This window comes from Indicator indicator, chromosome 26 (assembly GCF_027791375.1).
Source record: "Indicator indicator isolate 239-I01 chromosome 26, UM_Iind_1.1, whole genome shotgun sequence".
Lineage (NCBI taxonomy): Eukaryota > Metazoa > Chordata > Aves > Piciformes > Indicatoridae > Indicator > Indicator indicator.
Genome location: NC_072035.1, coordinates 7342302 through 7361667, shown reverse-complemented (window position 1 = coordinate 7361667; position 19366 = coordinate 7342302). Strand labels below are relative to the sequence as shown.

Sequence of the window (19366 nt, the reverse complement as noted above, 5' to 3'; positions counted from 1 at the left end):
TATGGAGGAAATCTCCCTTCTAGCACTGAAGTCTGGTCTGGAAAATCTTAGTTCTTCAAATATTTGTATTGTCTCTGTCAGAGGAGGCAGGAGCTGGGATGGCTGATAAAGACTCAGAGGAAAAACCCTGTGAATATCTCATCCTGTTTCTGCTTGGTTTTGGAGTGTCACTGTACTCTCTTCTTGCTCACGTTTTTCTCTATAGGCTCACCCTTGTTTCAGTTTTAGGTTGATGCCTGGGAAATTTTCCAGAGATCTTGAGTAGAAAGTGGTAGAATGTAAATAAATTACTATTGGATGCAAATGGAAGATAATGATAAGGTCTAAATAATCCCATTGGTCTGATAACTAACATAAAGTTAGTTGTATAAACTAACTTTCTCTCTTTCTTGGCTCTTCCCTCTAGCTGATACTAGCTGGTGGCTTTTGCTCGGCTGTTGCTGACCTTGGCTGTGTCCTTGTTGTGGCTAAGTAACTAACAAGCTACTCTCTGCTCTTCCCTTTTCTCTTTTACCTTGTACAGGGGGAGAGGGGCAGAGAGCTGGGAGCTATTGGTAACCTCCTGGTTTTGGCCAGGGGGGGTCCTTGTGTTGTTCATAAATTGTAAATATATGTAAATATTGCATATTTTGTACATAGTCATTGCATTTCATATTTCTAGATTTTTTTTTTGTTTGCTTGTAAATACAGCTTCATTTGCTTCCATCCCAATCTAATCTGGTCTGACCATTTTATTCTGGGGGCTAGTTCTCCAAATTAGTTGGAGAATAATTTCAACCCACCGCAACCCTCACTATTTGTTCTGTCTTTCACCCATTGGAATTTCCCCCTTCTCCTTAATGGAAAGGCTGTTTTACATTTGAGGTTGGACAAGAACTCAGTGGCCCTGATAGGCTGTGAACCTTGGGAACACTTAGCCTGTTCTTTGTACAGGCCATTGATGGGACCACATAGTGCTTCTGCACAACCTGCAGGTAGTGCCACGGAAGTATATTTTATCTAGCTTCTAGCACTTTCTTAGAGACACATTTGAATAAATGTTTTCAACAAGAAAGACTTTGGCCAGAAGCATGTGTGTGAGAGTGAGGTGGAGATGAGTAAATAGCAAATGTGATGACATAAAGATTTTATGGGGTATTGGGATGGGCAGGTTACTCACAGATGGTGAACACATCCCAGTGTGTTTCAAGAAAAGCTGTTTTATGGATGTTTAGAGAGTTTTAAAAAATTTCTTTATTGTGACTATTTTTTCTATTACTCCAGCCCATAAAGCTTAGATGCCTTAGTTACCATGTTTCCTGCTGTACAAGGTTCAGAGGGAGCAATAAAAGCCTCTAAAACTTACCTGAAATAGCCTTCCTACAGTTACAGATGGCACAGATTTAATGTTTTGCATCTCAGGGCCTTCCAGGCCTTGACATGATGGTAGAATTTGGAGGAAAGGGAACCTCTCTCTTCTCCCCAGTGGATTAAATTTTCCACTTCATAACCTATAGAGATGCTGGATCTTTGGCTTAGAAGCTGTGACAAATTCCACTGTAACAGGCAGTGTTAATGACTGAGGAAGAATTTGCATTCCTTAGGTTTGGACAGCATAATTTGGGGAATTTGCCTAGTTGGGAAGGAATTGTGTTCAAGTCTGGTGGTTCTCAAAGAGCAATGATGGTGCTGGGACAGCAGGAGCATGTCCTGTCTAGGAAAGTTCAACCCTCCTGAGAGGTGAATTTAAGTTATTACGGTGGTGTTAGTGCATTGCATACATATTCATTTTTCATTCTAAGACATAATCTTATCTCATCTTAAAAAAACTTTTGTTTCTTTTGGGCTGTGTCACCTTTAAGCTAAAGACCTCCAGTCTTTGGGATAAAGATATCAGCCTGGAGAAGCATTCTGCTGTACTGATAATGATTCAGTTGTGTTTTATCTCTGCTAACATTTTCTTATGCAGACAAATCCAATGCCTGCATGGGCTAGCATGGAAATCAGAGGAAGAAGCACAGTAGCTTTATTGCTTGGGTTGCATACTGTTCCCTGGCCAGGATAAATATGTAGTCTACTTTGATAAACAAGCCTAAACTCCTCCTTCCCAGTAATGAAGTTGTTAGCAGTCATATTCCCACAGAATGAGGTAGTGGTTTAACAAGGCACTTCCTCAACCTTTTATAAGTAGAGCAACGTTTCCATGAGCAAAAAAACCAAAAAACCAAAAACCAAAAGACCCAAACCCACTACCACCACCAAAATCTCCAATTTGCTGGGTATGGTGCTGCTCTAAGGGGTTTTATTTTCAACTAATTAAAAAAAAAAAAAAAAACCCAAACAGGGTAAACTTCATATATTTGTTTGACACCTTTACTTTACCCTGTTTTGGTGTATGTGCTTGTGTAACATTGTGGTGTCTTGGTTTTGCAATTGCTTTAGGGATCACCTCTGAGGTGTCACAGATGAGGGAGCTGGCTGTACCAGGTCAGATCACAGACTCATCTGGCCCAGCAGCCTGGTTCTGATAGCACCCAGGAGCAGATAGAAAGAGTAAGGTCAGGCAGGCAGAGAGGATGTTTCCCCTAGACACGCTCCCGGCAGCCCATGGCAGAGGTTCTGTCTTTGCATAATGCTGATTTAGGGAGTGCAGCGAGCAGTGTGCTCTCTGGAGCCCAACACTTCACATGATTTCCTTGCCAGACTAATGGCAGTTTTGAGCCTTTTTGTTTTTCTCGTTTTCCAAACTTATGCTGATAGAGAACCTTGAATTAATCTTCAAGCCCTTTGGGTATTGGATTACACTCTGCCTCACTCCTTTCTGTGCCAGCAGTGCTGGAACTGGCATGAGATGCTAATCCTGCTGTACCTATTCACTCAGTCGTAGAGGAAAATGTATGAAAACAAATTGCTAGTCCAAGCTAAATTTAGATTTATTCAGTTGGAGTTAATTATAATCTTTATTTAGTCCCAAGTGATGCTTTCTTATCATACACTTATTATAGCTGAGAAAATTAATTTTTATTCTACCATAAAGGTGAATGTAATAATCTGGGTTCAGGGAAGGGATTACTTTAATAAGATTTATAAGCAGCCTTTCAGACAGTATGGTTTTATTACTATCTGTAGGTGGCCTTGCTGTATGTATGGCTTTTAGTATGGGTGACTGTGCAAAATGATTGCAAGCTAAAAACTCCAGTAAGCACCAGCTCAGAAACTTCCACATCCAACTTAATTTTTTTGGCAATGGTAAGCAGGCAAAGAGCTTGACTTTGAACACAATAGTGCCATTTATTACTGAACTCGTGGCCTGCTCAAGGGTTTCATTCATGTGCACAATTTAATTTTGTGCTGAAATGTATTTTGGTAGACAAAAGCAGACAAAAGATGTTGCATTCGAGCTTTTTGGAAGCAGGGAGATGGGCAAACATAGGCATGAAGTGACAGAATAAAAGCTTTAGTGAATAGGGAGCCATCAAATGTGATGAGGTAGGGCTCCTTTGTCCATAAACATCTAAACCTCCAGCATACAGGTCTGTGCTGGCCACCTTTAGCAGTCAAGTTAATGGAGAGGAGTGGGCTCTTCCCAGGAGTGATTAATCACCCCTAAGATATAAGTGTCCAGGAGAGAAGGAATGGATTCTGGAGATGCCTTTTCTGTGATTTACTCAAAGGGGAGGCTGGAGTGTGTGTGCTGTGCTTAGATACCTGTCTGTCATGAGATGGGCTGACTCCCACGGAGGGTGGCCAGGCTGTGGAGCTGCAGTGAAGCTTGGGTAATAAAAGTTTAAGACATTTGAAGATAAGCATGTAAGATGTTGTCCTAAGCCTGCAAAAGTTAATTAACCTCTCTTCAGTTTTAGATGTCTGGATTAAATAGACTTCTTCTTTTCTTTTTTTTCTTCATTTTTTTTTTTTAATTTCATCCTTCTTCTGGTCTTTCAAAACAACCTTCCTAGCAGTGTTTTGCAAAGCATCTGTCTCTACAAATGTGTAATCAAGATTGAAAGTAAGGCCTATAAACAGTTTGTGAGTCCTACATCAAGTTCTATCCTTACATAAATCAGGATAATAAGAAGGGAGAATGAGAAAAGCTTAAAGTGATCCTGTCATCTTTTCTCACACTACAACTTTTTGTATGTTGACAGCTTCTGAGCTAACTTTAATGTTAAAAAAGTATTGGGAACATGTAGTTCTTTCTTGTAGCATCATTTAGATCTTCAAATTATCCTGTTACAGTTCAAAATACTGTTTGTTATTATAGATTTTTTTTTCCATGCCAGTATAGTTCACTCTATAACTATTTCAAGTCCTAAAGTAGTAAGGCTTGGTTTTGAATGATAGGTGATGGAAGTTTTCCTCAGTGGGACTATGAAGGGCTTTTCTCCTGCTTTTCCTCCCTAATGTAAAACTGAGATGACTAACAGGATGGACTCTGAATGTGGGAAGTAAACAGCAAAATCCTTCTTACATGGTAATTTTATTAAATTTTGAATGAGTCAGGGAGAGCATGAGGAGGGTGCTCATCAGAGCTCCTTAAATCCTCACACAGCCCAAACTTACCCTACTCATAGTGCTCAAATGAGGTCTAAACTTACACTGTGTTCACATCTCCTCATTTTCCTCCTGCCATGAGTAAGAATCAGAGATTCCCCAGCTGTAGCTAGGCCACATCACTTTGCACAACCTCTCATGGCTGAGTTCCTTCGACAGCACCAGGTCTCATCCCTTGCGTGTATGACAGAAAGTGACCTACACAGCTGGTCCAGAATTAATTATTCTCCTATAATTTATCAGTTCCAGAATAGCTTTCCTTGTGTAGACACAGTATTCTGGGATACAGTGTGTTTTTATTCAAGGATAATGCCTGCATTTCCAGAGCAAAATAATTATTATGAATAGAGCCATTTTTGTAGTGGAATAATGTACATGTGTAGTTTGGTCTTTATGGTCTTTAGTGAGGGTTGGTGAGAAGGGATGGTGATTTTTCTTTTATACAGACAAGCCATTGATTGCTTCTGTATGAGTCATGGCTAACATCATAGCACTTACTGGCACCACATTACTTGAAATTATTCCTCTTTTACAAAGAGGAGTGTCTGTATGATGATGTACAATCTGATGATGCTGCAGGAAAGATGAGTTTTAACACTTTCACAGTTGTTCCACAGGTGCAGAACTTGGTTTCTTGTTTGTTTTCTGAGAAAAAAAGTTGCAACTGTAAACACTTCTTGTTTTTTGCACCTCCAACTTCAGAACTGCTGAGGGTGTATGGAAGACTGGGCTCCTGTTAAGCAGTTAGCTAAAGCAGAGGGAAGATTTAGATGTGAAATTTGGTTTTATGCTCCATTGGGAGTTATTTTTAGTTACAAAATAATGAATTTTAAAGACCTTCCTCCTACTGCAGCTTAACATAGGAACGTTAGTTTTTAATATTGACCTGACACTGCCACCACTACCTTCTAGTAGGATACTTGTTTGGATTCTTATTAAAATATATGAAATCTAAGAAAAGTAAGTTGGATGTAATAGTGAGTTACACCAATAGCAGATTTTTATTGCCCAGTGTGACCTACAGATATGGCTTTGCATGTGCCTTACTCCTGTCTTGCTTGTTGTGGCATCAGTCTGGGATCAAGTGAGATTAAAAACAAAAGTGATGGATAATTTTGTGGTTAAATAAAAAATTATTAATTATCAGAAAGGAAGCTTTGCTTGAGGTCTGAGTGAGTCAGAGTAAGGACCACGAAGGGGCATCTCTCTAATGTACTGCATTGCATGGTTGGTTATATGCCTGGTGGCTTCCTTTCTTCTCTCTGTTCCTCAGAAACATCAAATGGGTGTTTTCTTTCCATCTCCACTCTCAGAATTTCAAACATGGACTGGCTATAAGGTTACTGCCTAACTCTGGAGAGGGGTCTTGGCATAAAACGTGAATGCTGAGATTTTATGAGTTGACCTGTGGCTCTAGGGGTCTTGGCATTTTTCTAGGCCAAGTAAGTGTTTTAAAAGGGGCAAAGCACCTGCTGAAAGTTACTTTAGAAATGCAAGCTAAATATCTCATGTCCAACAATGTGTTGTTTCCTTAAGTGTCCCCTCAATGTCCCCAACACCACAGTAGTCTGACTGTGACTGTGTTCAGGCTTTCCGATAGCACTGGGCTCTGGAGATGCTCATTTGGCCTCCATTTACTTTTCTTCAACTCTTGCTCTCTTTTGTGCCATAATTAGGACTAACCCACATTCTGATCTACTGCTCTACCCTCTTTTGATCTCACTGGAGTGCTTATTAAAGGAGCAGGTGCTTTGTTGTACACCAGAAAGCTGGAACCGTGTCCTGTTTCTGATTGTTACAGTAAAGAGATGGATGCTGAGGTGCTGAATTAAAAAGGTGGGGTGCTGGCCTGCCATCATATGAAGTATCTCCTTTTTAGATCTTCCTACAACATCATAAAATGCTGCTAAATTCAGATATCATATTTTGTTGCAGGTTGGCTCTATGACAAAGCCCAGCCCTGTCTACTGGTGTTTATGGCTTGCCATATAAGCTTTCAGCCAAAATTTCTGTCTCATTTTGTTTGAGTTACAGCAGGCTGATATCCTAGTCCTTGTATGAGTTCTGAGAAGAGGCACTGAATGTTGCCATTGTAATGAAATGGAGGAAAGGGAAAAACATACCTTTTACACCTCCTGTAAATCACTGCTTGCGAGGAGAGATAAAGTATCTACTTAAAGTGGAGGGGGAAGTCCCATAATGTAAACACAAATGCATTTAAGCCTTGCCTCATTTCTGGTTCTTCTTTAGGCTCAGGAACTATGGCAGTTTAAATCTCCTTTGCAATCTGGTGTGTCTTGGGAGAAGGCAAAATTGAGCTCTTTTCCCGGAAATTAGAGGGTACTCTTGCAGCTGTGTGTCCTTTGCTTAACTCTCTGCCTGCACAGTTTTTATGACAAATGTAACTTCTCTGAAATATTGCTTTGAAATAGAGTTGCTGCTCTACAGTTAATCCAGGAAGGGGCTTGTCTGCATTTGACTTCTTAGTGAAGAATCAACACCCTTCCTCCTCTCGCTGCCTGGGTTTTCACAAGAGCAAAGTTCACTTTCAGCAACGGAGTTGAGCAGTTGTGCCAGAGCCCAGACAGCTCTGCCCTGTCAGGGTGCTCTATAAATAGCTGAGCAGTAATAGAGCTGCTAAAACATCCTGTGGTGACTTTGGTTCTAGAATTGGCATTGATCTTCTTTCTCCCTGCTTCTCCTTCTACGAGCAGAGCGAGGCTTGACCCACAATGTGTTTCCTGAGCGCTTTGTTGTCTGGTGGTGAGATGAAAACACTGGGGACTCCTTCAGAGCAGCATGGCAGGCTATACTGGGGCATTGCCTGATTTCTGCTAAATGGTGGTCACCACCTGTTGCTCTTTGCCTTCATCCCTGCTGTGGATTGCTGTGGGTTCCTTGCCTTGTGCAGCCTTCCATGCCCAGTGATAATGGGCATTAGTGTCCATCTCTGCTGCACAGCACCCATCTGTGCCTCCTGCCCCTTACTCTGCTTGTACTGTGGTTAACCTCTTGACTGGAGAGATTCCTTCTGTCTTTTTCCAGAATTTCTTGTCACTATTCACACCCTTCCCATGGAGAAGCAGAGTCTCTGCTTTCTGCATGCTGCAGGGAGTGTGCCAGCTGCCCATCATTCATACCTGAATAGAATGAGATGTGGAAGAGAAGGACTAAAGGCAATTTTCACCACTGAAAACCTCCTTATCCCTTATGCGAGCCCTGGATAGTGCTCACATGGGGAAGAGAGGGGAAAGTTTTCTTCTGAGTTTCTGTATTTCAGCTGGGTGCCCAGTTCTGTGGCTGGGTGTATCTGGGGGAAGGTGTTGGCTGCATTGGTGTGTTATGAGAGATGGGCTGAAATGTTTGCAAGTGAGCATAAGAAATGAGAGGACACCCAAGTGGAGCAATTGCAATTGTATTTGCTTGTGGAGCTGAGATGAAACCCTGTTCTGACCCCCCCATGTGGTGGAGTAGTGAGAGAGGAGATGATTGGTACTGTTCTCTGCAATTTTAAAAAATGTTTTTATTTATTTTACTTTTAAAATGTGTATATTTTTGCGTATTTACTCCTTCCCACAAAGAATATTTCAACATCTGCAGAAAAACCTTGACTCAATGCAATATACAGCAAAAGTAAAGGCAGAAGTATTGTGATGCGGGGAGAAGCATTTAAATAAGTGTAGATAATACAAAACCATTGAAAATATATGAGCAGAATTTCAACTGAGAACAAGAGTGGAGCAAAGTCAAATGGATGAGACTTGCCCTAGAATGTGTCTTCGATAAGAGTAGGCCTTAAAAATACTCAACCTGAAAAAAATAGCTTAAATATTAGGGCTTTTATCTGTGCTAAATTGTGGCTGCAAGCATCTGAGTCATCTGGCTTGTAACAGGTGTAATTGTTTCTGCAGTTGTTGTTGTGTGTCTGCTCTCCCCACTCCTGACAAAGGGTAAAATCGCTGCTAAGCCTCAGCAAGAGACAACAAGAGCTTTGATCTTAGGATCTGTCATTGTTCCTTTGTTATCTCTGTGCATTTTGGAACTGCTTCATTTTAATTCATTTGGTTTCTGTTTATTTCTTCTGTTGCAGTCCCAGGAGCTTGCATTCATTGGCTTTTTGTTGGAGCCTATGAACTGTTAGTTTGAAAACCCCACCGTTTCTTTCTGGTAGAATTGCAGCCCAGATTGAATATATCTCACTGTTAATTAGAGGTTGGCCCAAACCAAAGATGTCTGTTTGATCCTTCCCTCCCTGTGGAATCTTTTCTTGCCTGGGAAAAATGGCTCAGTGCTAGCTGGAGGATTGACCATTGTGTGGTAGGGAAACATTTGTGGTTTCTAAATGTGTTTCATTCTCCTCTGGAATTAAAGATTAAGCATCTATGAACCTTCTGCATGTAAAGGATTCCTCTCCTCCTCTCAGTTTCACTTTTGCCTATCAACCCCCCTCCTTTTTTTTTGTGTGTGTGTGGAAAGTTTTGGTTTCAAGAACACAAGCTTATCAGTTTGCTGCTAACTTCCAAACTGCTGACCTGACAGGTGACAGAATAAGAGAAAATGGCCTGAAATCAGATTGGATATTAGGAAAAATTTCTGTACTGAAAGAGTGGTCAGGCATTGGGACAGGCTGCCCAGGGAGGTGGTAGAGTCATCATCCCTGGAAGTGTTCAAGAAATGTGTAGAAATGGCACTTTGAGGCGTGGTTTAATGGCCATGGTAGTCTTAGGTTGGTGGTTGGCCTTAATGATCTTAGAGGTCTTTTCCAACCAAAATAATTCTGTGATTCAATGAAGTGGATTGGGAGCAAATGCAGATTTGCAACCCCTCATTGCATCGTGACTTAGCCACTTTGGACTGAAGAAAATCTGTTTTGCTGCCTGTTCCTTCAATATGGCAGCTTCTTACGTGCAATGAAACAAGGATGAGAAAAAGTAGTCCTAAGTTTGATCTGACAATGAAGGAACAAAAAACAATCAGTAAAAAGTTTTGAAACTTAGATTAAGATCTGGCCAATCAATCTCCTCCTTGTGTTATCCAGTGCTTGATTAATGGCTTTCAAGCAGATGGTAGATTGGGGAAGGTGCAAAGGGAGCTGTACAGCTGATGCAATGGAATGTTTTCAGGGTATCAGCTTTGAGCAAACAGTGTTGTTCCATGGTCCCTGTGTCAGATTGTTCTGTAATTGTGGCTAACAGTATTGATCTCTGGTAATACATTGCTTTAGAGAAAAACTGAGGGGCATGCTAAGCAAACATTAGAGCTGACTTTCTGTTTCCTTTTATCTTTGGACTGCAGTGGTGGAGAGCCGAGGAGGGGTCATGGACAGCATACAGAGATTTTCAAACCTGCCAACGTATCTCCCTGCGAGCTATGACATCTTCAACGCTGATATTTTCTTCTTCCTCAAAGAAGCCAACCAGGATATCATGAGGAACTCCAGTTTGCAGTCTAGGGTGGATTCACTCTTTATATACAAAGCCAAACTACCACCTGTCCTAAATGCCACGTATGGACCCTTTTCTGTTGAACAGGTTATTCCCTTGGACCTCATGCTGACTTCTACATCTTTTGGTTTCACAGATGAATTCACTTTTAATTGGAAATTAAAATCTCATATAATCGACAGCTCCATCTATTCCAACAAACCTAAAATACAAACCTTGTTCTATATCGCGGGGAAGGACTGGGATGACTACAGTTCTGCAGAGAGCTTGCCTTGTGTGAAGATGTTTGCTTTCCTGGAGTCTAGAGAAGTTGTGGCGAGCTGTAGATTGACAGGTCATCTAGGATTATGTGTTGCAGAGCTGGAATTATCCCCAAACTGGTTCAGTTCTCCTCCACCCCTGGTTTCAGAGGAAGAAGCCTCCTTGGAAGGGATTACTGTGGAGCTCTTCTATAAGATATATACAGCAAATGGGGAATGTTCTCCAGAGGATGCAAAATGGGAAAACAATATCCATGCAGGTCAAGATAATGAACACAAGGCTTTGTCAGCTATGGAGAGGATTGGTAGCATCATTGTTTACCCAAATCAAGACAAACTAAAACAGTCTTCCCTGAGGCTGGATGAAAATATTGTTATTCGCTTACCACTCAACCCGGTCAGAGAAGGTGACATTGTGACCTTTCATGTTTCCCTGGCTGATGACTCTCTAGCAGATCAGTTTGTACTAAGGTAAGAGATTTTTAAAATACTGTATGCTAAACAGTCTCCAAATAGGGACAAATTGATGTCAGGTGTAATTTTTTTGGTTATATTCAATGTTTTCCTGAGAGAACTGAAGTGTTTCCTCTCCAACTGGGGAAAACCGTAAATAGCCTTGAATTATCTGTGTGCATGACTCTTTTTGGAACATGGGAATTGTTTTTAAAGCATGAGCTATAAATGTTTGTATGATTATTTTTTGGTTTAATTCTATTTGCTTCTAGTCATAATTCTGCCTCTTAAATTATGCCTCTGCAAGTCAGCCAGGGTAACTGCTGTTATCTGTTTTGCTAGACAGTTTGCAGGAGGGATTATTGTTTCTTCAGTGAAGCTTCCTTTCTTTTTATCAATTTTCTTAGCTTTCCTAAGTCCAAGAGATACATCTTGCACAGGTAGTGTGTGGAAAGAAGCTATTCCGTTACTTTGTAGAGAGGAGCCAAGAGGTAAGAAAATGAGACATGCCTCAGCTTGCATAGAAAGCTGTTGGCAGAGCCAGAAATTGGATCCAAACTCTGCAAGTTGTCTTTGGCTTTTCTGTAAGACAGCACATCCTGCTTCCCCAGGCTTTTGACTGCTTCTTGACTGGCCCGTTTTTTTGGTTTAAGTTTTGAGACTTTGTGGTGACCTTTACTTGCAAATCTGCCTGTAATAGGAGAATTCAGGCATTTCTAACCACCCTAAGGGGTAGTGCTGTGTGTTTGTTCTGTCCTTAGCTGTCAGACTGTGGGTTCAGAGCTGCATAGAAACCAAATTCACAGAGAAATGTGAGCCAGACTGGGGGAATAAAAGGGCCAAAAGGTAATTGGAAAGTGTCATATGCTGTGAGAACAAGAGACACTTGGGAAAGAGTTTCATGCCACACTAGAAAACCTCAAAACAGATTCATGCCTTACTTCTAACTTTCTGATCCAAGAAGGATGGGAGCAGAACATGACAGAAGTACACTTTGGGGAGAGATGTGGAGGAAACAGACAGCAAAACTTACGCAGCACTTTCAAATCATTCAACATTTGTGAAACAGCACCTGCATATTAATAAACTTACAGTTTGCTGTTTGAATCAGGACAAGTGGTTCCTAGTGCAGTGCCCAGGCACAGGAAAAGAGCTGGTGCACGGTATCCCAGGCACTTCCATCTACTCAGGTTGTGTGGGAGGAAATACATGAGAAACATCACAGGGAATAAGCAGACTTCAAAAGGTTTGGATCAGGAAGGGTCTTCCTGCAAACTCAAATTATTCTCGGTTTTACCTGGCTTTACTGGTTTTTCTATCAGTTATGGACCAGCCTCATGGAGCAGTCAGGTTTCAGCAGTTGTGTATTGATCCTCGGTGCTATGGCAGAGGGATTATGGAATTTGCCTAAGGCTCTGCAAGGGTTTAACATCAGCTTTTAATTCTCAAGTTTTTTTGTTCTCTTTACCACACCACAGATAAAATTCTCAAGGTATTAAAGACCACCTAAGATGAGCATGTTTTGTTTCCATGGGTATTTCTGAAATAACGTTTACCTTGTAACAAACAGGGTGAGGGTAGGGTTTTGATATTTCTGGTGGCCAGGAAAGCATCAAAAACTTCTGGCAGAGATAGTTTTGAAATGCCTACTTTCAAAAGCAAAGTAGTTGCTGGAAGTGCAGAGCACAGGAACTAATCTGGGGTTTCAAGGAAGCAGAAACCAAGGGCTCTGAAAGCCACCTCACAGAGCCCCAGCATGAGCCACTAGATCCTGGCTACTGCTAAGGTATTAGTCTTCTCTCACAGGCCCCTGTGAACTGCCTTGTTTCAGGCATCAGGTGGGTGTCACTTTGCAGTGATCTCCTGACATGTGGAGCATGCATCTTGGTGCTCTGGAGCTGCTGGGAAGGTGGTCAGGTTTCCATGGGGATTTCCTCCTTTGAAAAGTGTGCGGAATCAGTTCATCTCCAGGAGATGTTTCTGTTATAATAAATCAGCATGTTTTACGTGCCCAGAAATATTTCTTTGGAAAATTCACTCTCAGCTCTCTGTAGTCTTGCCTGTCTGGTCTTTTATTTGGCTTTGCTTGCATTGTGCCTTTCATCAGAGAAACTGCGAGTGTTTTTCTTTAACCTTCAGTTGAATGCTGAAATTAAAAGGCAAAATGCAATTCTGCTGATGGTTCACCCGTCCTTCAGGATGGAGAGAGCACCAGCAACTGTTGCTATGACTATTTCAAATGACATATGTGGGGCCCGTGGAGAGATTATTCAGCTGAAGTTTACACAGTGGGCAGGGAATTATGCTGAGGGAAATACAATCACTATAGTGCCTGCATCTAATCTATGCACTTTCTCTCTCAGCCTTTCCCTTTTTCAGCTCAATGCTAATGCCCATAAAAAACCCCAAAGGTTTTTATATACATAGAATTTCTGTGCATTATAGCCAGAGAAAAATACATGAAAGTGAATGTTTGCCCTGGGAAATATATTTTTGCCTAATATAACTGATTGTTTTTAATCATATCTGTTATAAGTGTAGTAGGGGGTGAATTGCAGCCTGGCTCTTATGAGACTGTTGATCAAAGTCAAGTCATTCTCAACACAGCATTGATGCCAACCTCTGTCTGTATGCAAAAGAGCAGATATGCTCCATTTTATGCACCTCTTTACTGTTTCATGCTGTGTGGTGTAGTATTTTATTTTCTGTTGGATTTTGTTCTAGCAAAGGTGACTTCAGTTCTTGTAGAAGAGCAGATTCTTCCTTGTTTTAGTAATACCAAGACTGGAAACTAAAAAAAAAAAACAATTGGAAACCATTTCTTGATTCAGCAATGTGCTGTGTGGAAAGATCCTCACGTGTTAAACCCCTGTCCTTCCAGTAATGTCACTTACAGGGTAAGGGTCCAGGTCATATGTGAAGTCCCAGGTATCACTTCTAGTCCTTTTCACCAGTCCTGGTTTTGCTCTTCTTCGCCTGTCTTGGTTATTTGTTTCCATTCAATTACCAGAATTTAAGGTTGAGGTGAAGCTCTGGTTGTGCTGTGGCCTGGAGATTTTGTTTCTTTTTGTACTCCAATCCAGCCAGTGTGGCTTGGTGATAATTGAAGGGCTCAGATATGTCAAAGGGTGGAATCTGGAGGTTAAGTGTGCATTTCATGTCTTTGCTGTGCCTGGCAGTCATATTGCTCTCTTGACTGACGGATGGTCTATACAGGTGTGCAATGAAATTCTTAAGACACTGGGGGTTAATTTGTGGCCTTGGCAGTCTGGTCTGCACTGTTTCATTTACCATCTGTGAACATAAATTTTGCCAGTTATGTTAGGTGGGTTGCCACTAAACATAAAGACAGGTGAAACGGGCTCTGTTGCCATGATTAAGTTTTTTATTTTCTATGGGCTACCCAGTTTAAAAAAAAAAGAAAGGCAAAAACAAATCAAAGCTTTGATATTCCAGCTGGACTAATACATGCATCAGTGTCACAAATTTCCAGGCACTTTGTCTTTTGATGCCCAGAAGTATATCTCTGTTATCTTCCTTGCTAGCAAACACTTAGATGAAAAAAGTAGAATCATAGAATCAGTCAGGGTTGGAAGGGACCACAAGGATCATCTAGTTCCAACCCCCCTGCTATGGGCAGGGATACCCTACACTAGATCAGACAGGCTAGAGCCTCATCCAGCCTGACCTTAAACACCTCCAGGGATGGGGCCTCACCTCCCTGAGCAACCCATTCCAGGGTCTCACCATTCTCATGAATGAAGCAGACAATGAGGAAAGATGGAAATCATGACTGAAAGGGACAACATCAACTCTTATGCTGTCTTCTGAACAGAAGAGGTCTTCTGATGTACATGGAAGAGCTGTAAAAGGGACCAGAGAATACAATTCCTGCCTAACTAGAAGGATGGAAATCTCATCCAATAACCCTGGGAATGGCTTGCATTTCTTTTGTGGTGTGTGTTATTATTTAACTCCATCTTGAGACTCAAAGGGTGTGTTTAAAAGAAATATGGGAGTCATTTTGTGCAGCAGGAAAACATTTAATGGAATAAATAGACAATCACCCCGTGGTTATAGGAAAGAAACCAGCATACACTCTTTATAAATAAATAGCAGAGTCTTGTCCTGTTTTCCAAGGCTCCCCATTTAAACCACCAGTGAGGATGTGCTGGTATGGAAGGCCGGGCAACAACAGTAATTTGTCAAGTCACAGACAAAAAGTGGGTTTGTTGGCATTCCTTGCACGTCCCTAACACGAAAGACCCATCCTTCTTTTATACCCAGTCAGAATAGAGGCAGAGATTGGAGATACTCCAGGAATAATAGCAAGGGGCTGAAACCAGGTAATGAATCCCAGGCTGGAGAAATGAAAGCAACTGCAGTTGGGATGCAGCCCTCTCTCCGAAGGGGAAGGTTGGGACTGTGCAAAGAAACCTCACTGTGCCTAGGCAGCCTCAGGGAAAAAATATGATCTGCTTCTCCCTGCCATGCCCCACATATTGCAGGGCAGAGATTACTTTTCGACTTTTAGATGAACTAGGGCAAGGTGTAATACATGGCAGTTGGCTTTTACTGATTATTCTCACTAGGAAAAATGATATTAAGGATTTATATTAATAAACATATATCCATATGGAGGAGGTTATGTCTCCTGCTAAGGAATAAAAATTGCACAGGCCATTAAAACTGACTTACAAGGCTTCTGCGTTAATAATGAAAGATCTGTAGAAGTCTGAGCAGTCGTCTAGAAGGCCAGAAAAAGATCATTAAGAGGATGTCTCCTGCCAATAGCTGCCAAGAGCAAACAAGGGAAAGAAAACAGAAGGTTTTAGATCTGGAAATGCATAGAAAATCAGTGTGCAGACTGGGGAATGCAGCCTGGCTGCATCTGAGCAGGAGGCTCCGTGTGGCCTCCATTGCTTCTAACCAAGCTGTGTGAGCAGGGAAGGGGGCTGGGTTATTACTGGGGAGAGAGATGACTGATTAACTGAAGCATTATTTTAGGATGAAAATTCAGCAGGGCAAGAAAATACATGCCTGAAATTCATCAGAAATGCTAGTTCAGATTTAGAAAGAGTTACAAAACTAAAGCTTTGCTGGCATCTTGGGAGTATTTGTTTTTTATCCAAAGATTTTAATAAAATCAGAACGAATGTTTAATTTTTTTCCTCTCTTTTCTCTGAATGTACATTGAACTAAATGTGAAATATGAAACAGTGCTATGTAATATTAATAGAAAATATCAAGCACTGTAAAGTCTGGAAATGCCAGAGATGTCTGTGCAACCTTAACCTCAGTCCCCATGCATCTACACATTATAGCATACTCCTCAAAGAAAAATTCACACATTTTTCCCCCCCCAGATCTCCTGCTTCATTCAATGCATGCATTGTCTTCCTACTACTGTTTTCTTTTTGTCACTGAAGGGGAAAAGGAGTAGCATCCTTTCAGAATGCTCCTGCAGAGCCTGGGGGAGCCGTCACCAGAATTTTTTTTAGCTTGGATAAACCGTTTCTATAAATTCTCTTTCAGAAAGGGTTCAACTATTCTTTTATTTTTCTTATTTCTATTGGAGACAGACACATGGTCCAGAAAAAGTGGCTTCAACTAATGAAAGCCTGGCATGATGGTATGGAGTCATAAATTTCAGAAGGATGTATGAGAGAGTTAGACCTGAATCTCTGTTGGCTGAAGTGAAAGAGGCATTCTCCTGGGTACCTGCAGGCAGAGCATGGCTGTGCTGCACCACGTGCATGAGCCAGTGTGTCCTGGAAGCAGTCCTACAACACTGCCAGGTTTTTTCTCCTTTACTTGTGCCCTAGCCACACCAGGGAGGGAGAGGAAAAAAACCTGTCCCCTCATACAGCCTTAAAAACAGTTTAACATAACTAGAAAAAAAAACAACAACAAAAAAACCCCAAACAAAAAACAACTCATTCCTAGAGCTTGAGCAGTCCTAAAAGCTTAAAACCCGATGGATATCTGCAAGTGAATAAATGACCTAGTGAATCCTGGAAGACCCTGCAAGACTACACTCAATAAAGCTTTTTAATGGAATTTTAGATAAAGGTCAACTATCTGCTACAATAATCAGCTGTCCACAATCACTCTTCACAGGGATAAAACAGGCAGAGCAGCAGCCCCACGCGACAGCGAGAAGCTCTTTTGAGTTGTTGGAGATTGGCTTTGAAGCCCTTGCAGACAGGATGGCAGCCTGGTGGTGCTGAAACTCTCCTCTTTCATTGAGATGTTTTCTGACAGTGGCTTCTCTTGCTCTGCAAAAGGGGCCTTGAATGTGCTGCTTATTCCAGAAACACAACTGCTCATTAATGTGGCATTTTAAGGTGATGTTGTGGAGGATGAGATCGTGATGGGAAGCTACGGTGCTGAGTCTGTGTGACTGTGTCAAGTGTCTCTGCCATCTTCTGCCCATTCCCTTGCCCTCCACAGCCTTGGCTTAGGGATGCACCCTTCTCCCATTGGAGCAGGGAAACATTCTCAAGAGTTGTAGAGGAGGGTTGACTGAAATGCAGAATTGGATTAATTAAAAAAATTTTCACCTGTCTGTGTATTTCACCAGTGTTTTTCACCGAGAAGGTGAGTAGTTTGACTACTAGTTAGTTCTAATATTTGCTATTTAGTATTTTTAGTATTTTAGTATCTTGATATTTAATATTTAGTCTTTAATATTTTAATATTTCACATGCATGGTGAGAGAACACCAGGTACAGCTGGAACGAAACAAGGACCCACTTTCCACTGGAAAATGTGTTTGGTTTGCCTTCAAACTCTACTTTTTTTTCCTATTCAAGTCCTGCCAGCAGCACAGCTTTCTCTCTTTCAGCTGCCCATCTGCATCCATGAGCACTGAGGAATGTGGCAAAGTTATGTAAATTAATTTGTTGTATCTCAGATTCAGAACATAAGTGGGAAAGAAGAGTGTTAGTTCTATTGATTTTAAGTCAGGTGGTGTGTGAGCAGCCACCTTGTCCCTGCAGTTCTGAGCTACAAGTGGGTGAGCAGTGCTGTGTGTAACTGGTGGCAGTGCTTCTCATTTGACACATCAGATCATTCTGTACATGTGGGACAAATAAGGTTCATAATAGGAGCCCCAGCAGCCTCTTGTCTGCCAGCATGTTAGCAGACACTGCTACACTCTGCAACAGGGATGATGAGAAAGCGTTTCCCGTGGATTTGGAAGGTGCCAATACACCATGTGATGTGACACAAACTCAGCCTTGTTGATGGTAATGGAAAGAGATTTTACATTTTTAAATGGTTCGGGTTCTACAAGCTCGTTCCTAGGCTGATCCCTGTCTTGGAGAGCTCTGACATGACAGCTCCTGCTAATTAACTCCAGGCAGCTCCTGCACAACTCAATGCTTGCTTCAGGGCCGGGTGCGGATCTACAGAGCGCTGACAGCGGCTGTGGCATGGTGTGCTGAGAGCAAGGTATGGGCTGTGGTTAAAATGTTTGTGATGCAGAGTGTGCCTAGGGAGGAGGCAAGTGGATTTTGGAGGAGACCACTACTAAAAGGACACCCCTGGTTTGTTGCATCTTCTCAGACTCTCTCTATGCAGCATAAAGGTGTGTCAGGTGGAGTTCCTTCTGTAGGAGGAAGACCATCTAAGGGGTTGCTGAATGCTCAGCCTCTCCAGTCTGCACAGGACAGTGCCACTGCGCTTCTCCAAACCTTTCTTTTGTGGGGGCTGTCCTGTCTGTAGCTATTGCCTTGCATGAAGGGACAGATGATTTACTCCTGCTGTGGTTAACACTGGTGCAGACAGGAGATGGGAAGGGAAAGCCACCGAAGATGGAAGTAGGAGTTGAGTTTTGCCTGTGAGTGCTTGACTCTGAGTTCAGCTCCCTCTGTTGATGAACACAAAGACACTTTCAGGTGACAAGACTGCTGAAATACACAGTATCACGAAATACCTTGTACTCAGGTTGGGAACACAGGTCAGAAAAGCTTCCTGTCTTTGAGTGATCTTTTCAAGTCTCAGGACATGCTGTGGCTTTTTGCAAATTGCAAATCCTGGTGAGCGAGTCCCTGGCGGGGAGCTGGAAGGGAGATGTGTGCCTTTGTTTGGGACAATATGCTGAGTGGTCCGTGCTTTGTGCTACCAGACAATGATGGCATTGATCTGCTTCTTGTAGGGCTCTTCATTAGCTGGCAGTGCAGTAAATCACGGTCTTGTTTAAACAAGTCAGACACAACAGTGATTGGGTCGTTGCAGCAGTTACTGCTGCTGTGTAATGAGCGGTACTAAAAGGAAAGTATAAAAATGTCTGCTTTGGATTTCACTTTTCTTCCTGAGATGAATGTTTTGGGACATGCATTGCTGTCATTTAATCCTGGTGACAAACAGATTACTGTCCCATGAAGTTGATGAGGTATTACTTTGAGTGAGGACATTGATCTCAATTTCTTCATATTCCTGCTGATGCAACAAAGAGTTGTTTTTGTCCTTGTGTTTGTCCCTAAAGTTTTGCATGATCTGATACAACAAGCTCAGTGTGATGGTTAGCTGACAGCTTTGTGCAGGGAGGACTTTCTAAAGGAGCAGGAGTCAGAATATTGCAAGAAAATTGTCTGTTTCTTGTTTTGGGTGCTTCTCTTGCCCCCCACACAATTTATGTCAATAAAGGCTTTGTAAGAAATGGTTTTGTAC

General features: G+C 41.8%; 1 protein-coding gene across 1 annotated transcript in view; it reads left to right on the top strand.

Annotated features, from left to right (window-relative positions):
- The window catches only part of TMEM132B (transmembrane protein 132B), a 257287-nt gene that overhangs the window by 62055 nt on the left and 175866 nt on the right, over positions 1–19366 (top strand). Inside the window, exon 2 of the mRNA XM_054392757.1 lies at positions 9829–10708. Coding sequence (XP_054248732.1) covers positions 9829–10708 — 880 coding nt within the window. The remainder of the gene's footprint in view (positions 1–9828; positions 10709–19366) is intronic.